The sequence below is a fragment of the Lytechinus variegatus genome, chromosome 7, assembly GCF_018143015.1.
Source record: "Lytechinus variegatus isolate NC3 chromosome 7, Lvar_3.0, whole genome shotgun sequence".
Taxonomy (NCBI): domain Eukaryota; kingdom Metazoa; phylum Echinodermata; class Echinoidea; order Temnopleuroida; family Toxopneustidae; genus Lytechinus; species Lytechinus variegatus.
Window position 1 is genome coordinate 3163063 of NC_054746.1, and position 13519 is coordinate 3176581.

General features: G+C 37.8%; 1 protein-coding gene across 1 annotated transcript in view; it reads left to right on the plus strand.

Annotated features, from left to right (window-relative positions):
• Positions 1 to 362: 362 nt before the first annotated feature.
• The window catches only part of LOC121418227 (monocarboxylate transporter 12-like), a 33307-nt gene continuing 20150 nt past the window's right edge, over positions 363 to 13519 (plus strand). Inside the window, exons 1-3 of the mRNA XM_041611966.1 lie at positions 363 to 552; positions 2945 to 3088; positions 4964 to 6056. Of these exons, the coding sequence (XP_041467900.1) occupies positions 366 to 552; positions 2945 to 3088; positions 4964 to 6056 (1424 nt within the window). The 5' untranslated portion in view covers positions 363 to 365. The remainder of the gene's footprint in view (positions 553 to 2944; positions 3089 to 4963; positions 6057 to 13519) is intronic.

Sequence of the window (13519 nt, forward strand, 5' to 3'; positions counted from 1 at the left end):
TTTTTGAACATGGAGCGCGAGGCACGACGTTTCTTTATTCTCATATTCCTTGTATACTTCAAAATAAATATATCTGTAAACGTTTAATTACCAATAGCAGAAAGACATTAAGAGGGGACCAAGTTGAGCGACGTCGGGAAAGCACAAAAACGACCTTTTTTGTGACATTATTGTATTCTTCTAAGCAAACAATTATGTAAACTTTAAAGTATCAGAAAACCATTAACAAGAAATCATGTTCAGAGATTGCAGGATTTCACAAAATACGACGTTTGTTCATTATGATATTCTCTGTATTCTTCAAAAGTAAATACATTTCTGCAAACTTTTGCCATTATCAGCAAAACATTGCCAAGAGACGATAGATGGAGGGGGAGCACAAAGCCCGACGTTTATTAGTTCTCCTGTGTGCTCACATGAGCATGGTGATCTTCGGGGGAACCTACCGTTGTCTTGGTGTTTTTCTGGTAGAATGGCGGGAGTACTTCGACACTTCCTCGACTCAGGTCAGCTCCATCGTGACGGTGTTGGCAGCGTCGGGACTTCTTTCAGGTGAGAAATATGTGACAATTTGTCAATATTGCCCCTATCTCACTGTCTCTATGGTGCTTCAGTCATACCAACGAAGAAGACCCCTGACCGATCAAAGCCATATTGTTGTTATGAATGACATTTCACTGGGCGGATTGGAGTCAGTTTCGTTGATGTAACTTAACCCCCTTTCCACAGAGAGTAAGACCTCTGAAAGACTGTTGTAAGACCTTGAAACTTGGGTCTTTCAATCACCTTTCAAAGATCTCCGAGGTCATTCATGATTCCTGATCCCGGGGGGCCACTTCCATTCACGAGTGGATACCATGCGCGACCATGGGGTCTCGAAAAGCACCCTAAACACGTAATTTCCATATTCTGAAAATGCACCCCTTAACAAGTATTGGCGTGTGAAACCCTACCCTTAACAAGTATTGGAAACAAAACGATACTCTTGGCAAATATTCCCTGAAATGAACCCCTAAACAAGTACAGGAATGTTTTATTGTTACGGGTCCTTCGGTCGTCGGCTTTACCTTATTTGGTTTAGTACGACCCCACCTTCTACACCTCGCGCAAATCGGACTCTAAACACGAAGTGTTGGAGCAAAAAGGACATCCGTTTATAAAACATTTTGATTTTGTTTTATCATCCCCGCAAATTCGACCCTAAACACGTAATTTTCCTAGCGAAATAGATACCCTTTTTTCATTATTTTTGTGTTTTTGACACCCTTATCACGTTACGTACGTAACGTGCCCTATCGTGAAAAGGACATCATTTTTACGTGTTTTTTTGGTCGCGCATGGTATCCACTCGTCAATGTAAGTGCCCCCCACCTCCCGGGTTCCTGATGGATCTTTCAATGGTCTTTATGTTCCTCGTGGGTCCTAAAACTTTTTGAAACGGTTCAAAACAGTCTTTCAGGAAAACGGTCGTTTGGTGGTCTTTCAGTAGTCCTATGAACTTTCAAAGTTCTTACTAGTCTTTCCATGATCTTTTCACAGTCTCTCAAGATTTTTGCAGAGACCATTGAAGGACTCATGAGAGATCATTGAAAGACCAGGGAGAGTCCATGGAAAGAATTCTGAAAGATAACTTGTTGCTTAAAAGATCTCTGAAAGACAGTTGAAAGATATCTACATGACCTGTCTAAGTTATATGAACATAATAAAACCTGAAATGTATTCAAAAAGAGATCATTCCTTTGGTTTTAATTTATTATTTTAGGTTGGCAAATAAGTCAGGGGATGATATTTTATATGTTCATTTGTGATTTATTAGAGTTTGAGTAGTTCTGATGGGCAAATAAGCCTGATTACGTTCATTTGTAAGTCAGATGAAGATAAATGAAGTTCATTTGCATTTTATGAGAGTTTGAGTAGCACTGGTGACCAACCAATGTTGTCATCATCTTGAGGTCATTAATCGTTTTAGAATTTTTTAAAGGGGGGGGGGTGCATTTTCCCAAGGAAAAAATTGACAAGCAAAAAAAAAGGTCTTCACTTTCAAGGGGGGAGGGGGTGGGCAATCTTCTTTTTTTAATGGCATTTTTGCATTACAAATTTTAAATGTGCCTCTCAAAAGGGGGAGGGGCACGGACCGGCTGCACCCCCCCCCCCTTGAGTCCACCACCGGCTTCCACACTGACGCAGAATTTGAATAATGATTCTTAGGTTATAGTGACTGATGTATCACACCTTACAGTGGTTAAAGGGGAATCCAACCCAAATAAAAACTTGTTTTTATAAGAAAAAGCAAAATCAGACAAGTTGATAGGTGAAAGTTTGAACAGTATTGGACAAATAACAAGAAAGTTATGATTTTTTAAAAGTTGTAAATATTGGTAATCACTATACCTATGGAGACTTCAAATTGGCTGCTTATGTGATGTCATAGTGATGTAAGGCAAGGACTACTCTTCCATGTATTTCAATACATATTATGGCTAAAATGTCATTTTCCCCAAAGGTTTTATTTCAAATTCTATTTTTCTTTCATGAGGACATTAAACAATATACTACCTGGGTTATATTTAGATTACTGCCCCAGGGGAATGGGTACTTAGGAGAAAACCACAAATCCCTGATAATAAAGTACATGGCCTATGGGAAAGTTGTCCTTGCCCCTTGTCATAATTTACTTACCCAGTTGCCAATTTGATATCTACATTGTATTAGTGATCTCAATTTCAAAGCAGCTATAACTTTCTTACTGCTTGTCCGATTTCTTTCAAACTTTCACCATTCTGTTTAATTTTTCTCATTCCCAACACAACATTCTATGACTAAGGCTGGATTCCCCTTTAATATACCTGATAAATAAAAATTAAAAAAAAATGAAATTCAGTTACATCCCTTGCTAAAAAGTTCCTAATAATGTTTCTATTGTGATCTTTGCTTTCCTCGACAGGGATTCCATCTGGCATCGTGATAACCAGATATGGATGCCACTATGGTAGTCTGTATGGAGGTGTTGCCTTTATTGCAGGGACGCTTACAAGTGTCTTCGCCCCAAACCCCATCGTTCTTTGTATAACCATGGGATTCTTAACAGGTGGGAAACATTCTAGATTTATTTTAAAGAAGCAAGGCATAAATTTTATTGCCCTAAGGAGATTGATTGAATTATTTATTGATTGATTGATTGGAAGATTGTTTTTTTTTCAGCATTTGATGCATCAGATGTAAGTTTACTAGGTAATATGTACAAATGTAATACATATCAAATTAATAATATAGTTGTAGTATAAGCATTGGATCAATAATATAAACAAAATGTAATATTCATTAAACACAGTGACAGTTTAAAAGGATGTAGGTACTGCCATTGTGAGCGATTAGGCTTTATAATGATGGAAACCTTGAAAAGGATACATTTAGGCCTACAGAAGACATGCTAACTGTCCGAGCCAAGTGGGAATTATTTGGGTCGTATGATAACTGTGGAGGCATTTCATCAACACTTTTGTCCTACAAGTTGTTAAATATTAACAGCTTTCTTCTAGTTTTGGTTCACCTAGAAGCACTATTACTATGCTTACCATTGGATGAAACAGGACATGTCAAATAGAGGTGTTGTGGTTGAACTTCCAACCACAAGGTCCGTTTAGAAACACTTGTATTAAGCGCTATATAAATGTTGCATTTTATAACATGTCCAGTAAATTCTTTCATGAAATGCTTCGGCCCCGGAGCTGGAGTATCTGAGTTCCATGTAGGAAGTGATTGAAAGCCAGTCTGTTGCGTCTGAGATATCATTTGGACCGTTTCATAACCTAGGCTAGCTGTCAAAACTAAAATTAGACCACTTGAGAAATTGCTGATATGCCCAAGATATATCATGCCAGGATTCCTGGTGTCCATGTAATTTCTTTTTAACAGAACATAGGACAATTAAATAGTCTTTTACACTCTAATAGATTGAAGAAGCTTAGAAATGCTTATTCTGACGATTAAGCCTTTCTATGTCAGCTTTATCAGTTTTTGCCTTGATGATTAGGCCTTTATAAAATGAGTCCAACCTGACTCATGAGAACAGGATGTTATTGTATCTTGTAATTACCAATTGTTTGTTATATTTCCTGTATGATTTGATTATACACATGTGATTTTATTCACTAGTAATGTCATTGTTTCCTTCCTATGTTACTTGATCCAAAATTATAGTTCTATAATCAAGAACAAGGCTTTGCTTATACTAAACTGTATGGGAAGAGGGAGGCAGGAATCATTCTCGAAGAAAAATAATAATGTATTACCCTTTCCACTCATTGTATTCTTCGATGATGATCTGGGGAACATTTCATGAAAGGGCTTGTCAGGGGAGCGTTTCATGAAAGGACTTGTCGGACGTTTCATCCGACAAGTCCCATTTTATCCGACAGTTACCATAGTAACAGTACCTCTCAGCCAATCAACATCAGAGAAAGATGTCAGATCTGACAACTTGTCGGATGAAAATGTTGATGAAACACTCCCCGGATGTTTATTCATAAAAGTCCCAATTTTATCCAACAGTTACCATAGAAACAGTGCTTCTCAGGCAATCAAAATCAAAGAAAGTTGTCAGATCTGACAATTTGTCAGATGAAAATGTTGATGAGAAACAAGTGGCCATAATGTACAAACAAATTTGCGGAATATATATATATATGCTGAGCAGCGAGGATATAGTAAGCAAGGAATAACAAAATCAGAAGTCCTTGTAAATGTATATTGACAAAATTATAGATTTTTTATTTCATGATTTCTGTCAACAATCTAAGGACAGAACAAATAAGGAACAAAATTGCCCTGGCAGACATACATAAGAAGTATACTACAGTATCGGGGTGTATTTTTACTGTTTTCTGTACGTTGGAAAGAGTTGTATATGTGACTTTTGAAGGTACACCAACGTATCCTTAACTTTCTTCTTTTTTTTTCAAAGGTCTGGGCATTGGAGCAGTTAGGAACTCTGCTATAGTGGCCATTGCTCATGTCTTCAAGGAGGGCTTTTCTCGAGCAAACGGCATAGCGCTGGCTGGCGGAAGCATAGGTATGATGTTGTTTCCGCCCCTTCTGCAATTATGCATCGACCAGTTCGGATGGCGGGGAGCGATGCTCATTCTATCTGGCATGCAACTGCACATCTTCATAGCAGCTCTTATATTCCGCCCACCAAGAGAAATTAGGACAACGGAAAACCAGTCCAAAACAAAGCCGAGTGTCAGTAATGAGAACAAAGACCATGAACTAGAGCTGCTAAAAGGCGAAGATGGAGACCACAGTAAAAGAACTTATCCGGAGGAAAGTAATAAACATTTACCTGATGAAAATTTAACTCATTCAGTTGATGTTAATCATTGTGAAACAAAGTTGAACTGCTCTGATCAAGATCAAATTGAGATTCATGATGATTCAGAAATACGAAAATCCTGCCTTGATGACACTCAAGAAGCAGAAGGCATATTGGATGATCAAGAAGTTATTAAGGAACAAGATGTCAGAAGGGTTGATACCAAAGAGCATCAGACTAACGCTTCGCAAATCAACGAAGATGTCCAAGAAGTTCTGAGTAAAAGTGATGATGTTCCTGGTGACCAATCAGGCCCGAATGAGAGTGAAGCACTCGTGAACCAGAGTGATGAAGTGAAAGTAAATGTAAATGATCCGCCAATCACCACCACCGTTGCTTCAAAGCGACGTCCGTCTCGCGTCCAGAGAGGACTCAGTACCTCCGGTCTCAGTCTCTTCTGCAACAACGTCGGCTTCTGCCTATTTAACCTTTGTCAGATTGTGCTTGGGCTCTGCTACACAGGAGTATTAACGCACCTCGTGGCGAGTGCCGTTTACGATGGCATTGATCAGCAGTCTGCATCGTTTCTCATGTCTGTGTTTGGTATCGCCAATCTGATCGCACGGTTGGGGAGTGGTTGGATAGTCGATCTCCATCTTCTGTCTCCTGAACATCTCTATGTCCTGTGTGTGATTTCCTTTGGTGCCACTATGATTGTAAGCAGAGCTTGGAGTTCATATGGATGGTGAGTCTATACCGATGTTGCCTTACAGTAGGCACGTCTTAGAAAATTCTAAGTTTGTCATAAAGCCTTCCTTCATTACAACGGTTACTGCGTTGATAACAATTATTCTTAAGCTTAAAATTCTAAATTTCTAAATGATAGGACTAAGAAGTGGGATATGCCAAGATGTATTTAGGAAAAACAGCTTCCTGGGAAAGTACAAATTAATGTGCACCCCTTCCAATGGACACTAAAGAATATTCATGAACTCTCACCTCTAGATATGTCACTGGGACAAGCGGAAAATAGCGTCCCCTTTCCTACATTTTAAGCTGGTTGCTACTTAGTTGCTCCTGTGGTTTCTCATAAGACTAAAAATATCAAAGGCCTGGGGCGGTATTCTGAGGTCATTTTATCTTTAAAATATTTTATTTTTTCTCTTAAAATGATATTGGTATTCTGATATGACATTTTATCTCTCAGATAAAATCTAAAATTTGATCTTGCGTACAAATTTTATCTTGCGTATCTATGATCTGATGATACGCAACAGAGCGGTTGCAGCGTAGACATACCCATTGCGTATCTGGACATTGCAACGCGGATGATGTGCTTGCGCCCAATTTACTTTGAAGAAAAAATAAAATAAACTTAAAAGAGGGTAGGGGCTTTTTTATCTCCGCGACGTTGATTTCGTCAATATTCATACTTGAATTAACTCCAAATATTGACATGAAAATGAAGAAAAATGATATATTCATTGAGAACAACACCTTAAAGTTATTCCTGTACAATTAGGAAGTATTTCATAAGACTTTTCTTGACTAATATTGTCTTTGAAACGATGCTTGAAAAGATGCGAAATAGACTTCGAAAAAAAGATGAGAGTATTGTCATTTTTGTTAAAAAGAAATATCTGAAAGACGCGTAAGCGTATTGTGCAAGCGTATGTGAAGTCAATAAATTGACGCAATCTCACTTCTTTGCCACACCTCCTAGCGGAATGGATTTCCATTGGTTGAGTGATGTCAGAGAGCTATAAAAGCGCGTTTCTAATTGGATATTGATTAAAAAATAGGTGTGTCTTACAGAGATAAAAATGAAGATAAAATTGTTCTCAGAATACCAATTCGGAGAGATTTTAAGGGTATTTCATCTCACTGATTTTAACGGAGAAATTTTGTTTTATTTTATCTGAGATAAAATGGATCTCAGAATACCATCCCTGGGCCTTTTCCTATCTTCTTCTTGGGTGTCTGGAAAACGAAGACCGAAGACCGAAGACCGGGGACACGTATCACACTCGTGTGAAAGCGTTTGTAGTTCACGCACGAAGCGTGTACAAAGCAGTGCAAAGTGTGTACAAAACACGTGCGCGGGTTAGAATGGACTTTGGACCTTGCCCCCTACACATGTTCTCCCATTGACATAACGCATGTCCCCGGTCTTCGATCTTCGTTTTCCAGACCTGTTGTTGGGTGTCTGGAAAACGAAGACAGAAGACCGGGGCCATCGCATCCGTCTAGCTAAAATAAACCATTATTATATTCAGATCATGCAAATTCAGGAATATTCTGATATTGGATATGTAATGAATTATGATTGGTTAATGATTAATTGTATGGATATCGTAATGTGAATGATAATTGATTGAGCAATATATCGCGCTCAGCTCAGCTGGCATTAAAATTTTATACCATTGACATAACGCATGTCCCCGGTCTTCGATCTTCGTTTTCAAGACCTGTTGTTGGGTGTCTGGAAAACGAAGACAGAAGACCGGGGCCATCGCATCCGTCTAGCTAAAATAAACCATTATTATATTCAGATCATGCAAATTCAGGAATATTCTGATATTGGATATGTAATGAATTATGATTGGTTAATGATTAATTGTATGGATATCGTAATGTGAATGATAATTGATTGAGCAATATATCGCGCTCAGCTCAGCTGGCATTAAAATTTTATACCATTGACATAACGCATGTCCCCGGTCTTCGATCTTCGTTTTCCAGACCTGTTGTTGGGTGTCTGGAAAACGAAGACAGAAGACCGGGGCCATCGCATCCGTCTAGCTAAAATAAACCATTATTATATTCAGATCATGCAAATTCAGGAATATTCTGATATTGGATATGTAATGAATTATGATTGGTTAATGATTAATTGTATGAATATCGTAATGTGAATGATAATTGATTGAGCAATATATCGCGCTCAGCTCAGCTGGCATTAAAATTTTATACCATTGACATAACGCATGTCCCCGGTCTTCGATCTTCGTTTTCCAGACCTGTTGTTGGGTGTCTGGAAAACGAAGACAGAAGACCGGGGCCATCGCATCCGTCTAGCTAAAATAAACCATTATTATATTCATATCAAATTCAGGAATATTCTGATATTGGATATGTAGTCAGTTATGATTGGTTGATAAGTTAATGATTAATTGTAAGGATATCGTTATCAGCTAGGGCATAATTAATACATAACAATTATAACGTACAATACACCTCATACTGCGCAATCACGTACAAGCAGTCTCAACTTAACTGCCGTTTGCAACTACCATTGACATTACGCGTGTCCCCGGTCTTCCGTCTTCGTTTTCCAGACCTGTTGTTGGGTATTTGGAAAACGAAGACAGAAGACGGGGATCACATCCGTCTAGCTAAAATAAACCATTATTATATTCAGATCAAATTCAGGAATATTCTGATATTGGATATGTAGTCAGTTATGATTGGTTGATAAGTTAATGATTAATTGTAAGGATATCGTTATCAGCTAGGGCATAATTAATACATAACAATTATAACGTACAATACACCTCATACTGCGCAATCACGTAGCAGTCTCAACTTAACTGCCGTTTGCAACTACCATTGACATTACGCGTGTCCCCGGTCTTCCGTCTTCGTTTTCCAGACCTGTTGTTGGGTGTCTGGAAAACGAAGACAGAAGACCGGGGATCGCATCCGTCTAGCTAAAATTAACCATTATTATATTCATATCAAATTCAGGAATATTCTGATATTGGATATGTAGTCAGTTATGATTGGTTGATAAGTTAATGATTAATTGTAAGGATATCGTTATCAGCTAGGGCATAATTAATACATAACAATTATAACGTACAATACACCTCATACTGCGCAATCACGTACAAGCAGTCTCAACTTAACTGCCGTTTGCAACTACCATTGACATTACGCGTGTCCCCGGTCTTCCGTCTTCGTTTTCCAGACCTGTTGTTGGGTGTCTGGAAAACGAAGACAGAAGACCGGGGATCACATCCGTCTAGCTAAAATAAACCATTATTATATTCAGATCAAATTCAGGAATATTCTGATATTGGATATGTAGTCAGTTATGATTGGTTGATAAGTTAATGATTAATTGTAAGGATATCGTTATCAGCTAGGGCATAATTAATACATAACAATTATAACGTACAATACACCTCATACTGCGCAATCACGTAGCAGTCTCAACTTAACTGCCGTTTGCAACTACCATTGACATTACGCGTGTCCCCGGTCTTCCGTCTTCGTTTTCCAGACCTGTTGTTGGGTGTCTGGAAAACGAAGACAGAAGACCGGGGATCGCATCCGTCTAGCTAAAATTAACCATTATTATATTCAGATCAAATTCAGGAATATTCTGATATTGGATATGTAGTCAGTTATGATTTGATAAGTTAATGATTAATTGTAAGGATATCGTTATCAGCTAGGGCATAATTAATACATAACAATTATAACGTACAATACACCTCATACTGCGCAATCACGTACAAGCAGTCTCAACTTAACTGCCGTTTGCAACTACCATTGACATTACGCGTGTCCCCGGTCTTCCGTCTTCGTTTTCCAGACCTGTTGTTGGGTGTCTGGAAAACGAAGACAGAAGACCGGGGATCACATCCGTCTAGCTAAAATAAACCATTATTATATTCAGATCAAATTCAGGAATATTCTGATATTGGATATGTGATCAGTTATGATTGGTTGATAAGTTAATGATTAATATTGTATGGATATCGTGATGTGAATGATAATTGATTGAGCAATATATCGCGCTCAGCTCAGCTGGCATTAAAATTTTACTACCATTGACATAACACATGTCCCCGGTCTTCGATCTTCGTTTTCCAGACCTGTTGTTGGGTGTCTGGAAAACGAAGACAGAAGACCGGGGATCGCATCCGTCTAGCTAAAATTAACCATTATTATATTCAGATCAAATTCAGGAATATTCTGATATTGATATGTAATCAGTTATAATTTGCTGATAAGTTAATGATTAATTGTATGGATATCGTGATGTGAATGATAATTGATTGAGCAATATATCGCGCTCAGCTGGCATTTGCAATTTTACTACCATTGACATAACGCATGTCCCCGGTCTTCGGTCTTCGTTTTCCAAACCTGTTGTTGGGTGTCTGGAAAACGAAGACAGAAGACCGGGGATCGCATCCGTCTAGCTAAAATAAACCATTATTATATTCAGATCAAATTCAGGAATATTCTGATATTGGATATGTAGTCAGTTATGATTGGTTGATAAGTTAATGATTAATTGTAAGGATATCGTTATCAGCTAGGGCATAATTAATACATAACAATTATAACGTACAATACACCTCATACTGCGCAATCACGTACAAGCAGTCTCAACTTAACTGCCGTTTGCAACTACCATTGACATTACGCGTGTCCCCGGTCTTCCGTCTTCGTTTTCCAGACCTGTTGTTGGGTGTCTGGAAAACGAAGACAGAAGACCGGGGATCGCATCCGTCTAGCTAAAATTAACCATTATTATATTCAGATCAAATTCAGGAATATTCTGATATTGATATGTAATCAGTTATAATTTGCTGATAAGTTAATGATTAATTGTATGGATATCGTGATGTGAATGATAATTGATTGAGCAATATATCGCGCTCAGCTGGCATTTGCAATTTTACTACCATTGACATAACACATGTCCCCGGTCTTCGGTCTTCGTTTTCCAAACCTGTTGTTGGGTGTCTGGAAAACGAAGACAGAAGACCGGGGATCGCGTATTAATTTGTCTAGCTAAGATAGGCCTATAATATTCAGATCAAATTCAGGAATATTTTGATCTTGGATACGTCATCTGCTATGATTGGCTGCGGATAAGTTATGGTTATTAATATCGTTATCAGCTAGGACATAATTAATAAGGATACATAACAATTATAATTAATGTACATATTTTACCCATGGAATTCAGCCATTGCAGTTCTCAAAACTGCCATAAACTTGCATACAATACACCTCATACTGCGCAATCACGTACAAGCAGACTCAACTGGCGTTTGCAACTTTTTTACCACCATTGACATTACGCATATCCCCGGTCTACGGTCTTCGTTTTCCAAACCTGTTGTTGGGTGACTGGAAAACGAAGACAGAAGACGGGGATCGCATTCGTCTAGCTAAAATAAACCATTATTATTTTCAGATCAAATTCTGATATTGGATATGTAATCAGTTATAATTGGCTGATAAGTTAATGATTAATGTTATGGATATCGTGATGTGAATAATTGATTGAGCAATATATCGCACTCAGCTCAGCTGGCATTAAAATTTTACTACCGGGGACATAACGCACGTCCCCGGTCTTCGATCTTCGTTTTCCAGACCTGTTGTTGGGTGTCTGGAAAACGAAGACTGAAGACCGGGGATTTTGTCTAGCTAATTACCACTTATAGCGTGCTATACGGACACGTTTTCGTGCAATTGTACTTCGTTTTCTTCAAGTCGACTTATAAAAACTGTTGCCATGACTAGATACGATATCTCGCCAAGTCGACTTATAAAAGGTCATAAATTATTATAGCCTATGTGGACCCCGGGGGGGGGGGCACTCGACCAAAACTGGGTGTGCCGCGGGCGAGGCAAAAAACTATGCCTTGGAGCGGCTTTCTTTGATCTTTTTTCTTAATAAGACGAAAATGCTATGCCTTGGAACGGAAATTCGAGTGTAAAAATGGGGGTCCCCTCCGCGGCACATACACACTATGCATTGTATACTTAGTGCCACCCTGTTGCACCCACAAATGTAATAACGCCCACAAATGTAATAACGCCCACAAATGTAATAACGCCCACAAATGTAATAACACTTTACCCACCAATGTAATAATTTTTGATCGCCCACAAATGTAATAATGACTTTCCCACAAATGTAATAAATTTGAAGGGATTTGTGGCCAATCCGTTCTAAACTAAAATCCTATAGTAATGCGTTCATATAGCACAAAAGTGGAGTCTTTTTTCAGACCGGGTTAATAAAACATCAAAGTACAAGTCCAAAGTTTTTCTTCTAGTCCCAGATGTTTCAAAAATTATAATATAGATCCAAAGTCTTTTTTCCAGACCCGGTTGTTTAAAAAATATAATAAAAGTCCAAAGTCTTTTTTTCCAGACCGGTTCTTTAAAAAAAAATGTTATGTAAGTCCAAAGTCTTTTTTTCCAGACCCGGTTGTTTAAAAAATTATAATATAAATCCAAAGTCTTTTTTCCAGACCCGGTTGTTTAAAAAATTATAATATAAATCCATAGTATTTTTTCCAGACCCGGTTGTTTCAAGAATTTTAATAAGTCCAAAGTCTTTTTCCTGACCCAGTTATTTCAAAATTTATAATATAAGTCCAAACTAAGATACGATGATGATATTCCTGTGGAAAAAAATGGGAATCGAGCTTAGTCTTTTCTCCAGACCCAGTTAATTAAAACTGGTGGAATTAATGTCTTTGTTGTTGTTTCAACTTATACGGTGGATATTGTGAATATATGCACTAAGAGTAAATTGAGAATCAAGCGTAGTCTTTTCTCCAGACCCAGTTACCTGATATTTAAACATTATGAATAGCAGTTTAAAAACAGTATAAAGACCCCATAATCTTATCAATGCTGGATATATAGCGTAATCTTTCAGCCCGACCATTTTTTTCTTTAAAAAAACGCTAATAGTAAGAATTAAAAAAATCAAAGTTTAAGACCAAACAAACCTTCAACCTAAGAACCTGTTTTGAAAGAGGTTTAGAGTGTTGTCTTTATTCCAGACCTAAACAGTTACGAAAAAAAATCTTCTAACATAAGACCTTATATTCTTATTCTCTTGGAATAACACGAGTTTTTAAACGTACTCTTTCCTCCAGACCCGGCTATTTAACAAAAAAGTAACTGAAAAAAGTTCGAATCTAAGACCAAATTTCCAAAGCCTTTTCACCCAGTAAAAATATGTCTTTTTTTAAATAATACTACTACCCCTACAAAACATTGTATTAACGCGTGGGTAAAGCAGACATCCTTTCTGCAGACTTGGTTACTATTTGAAACATAAAGTAGTTTTTACAAATATTCTAAAACGAATACCCAATAATCTTATTACTGTGGAACAACATGAAGACCGATTGTCGAAGATCGACTTTCCTCCAGACA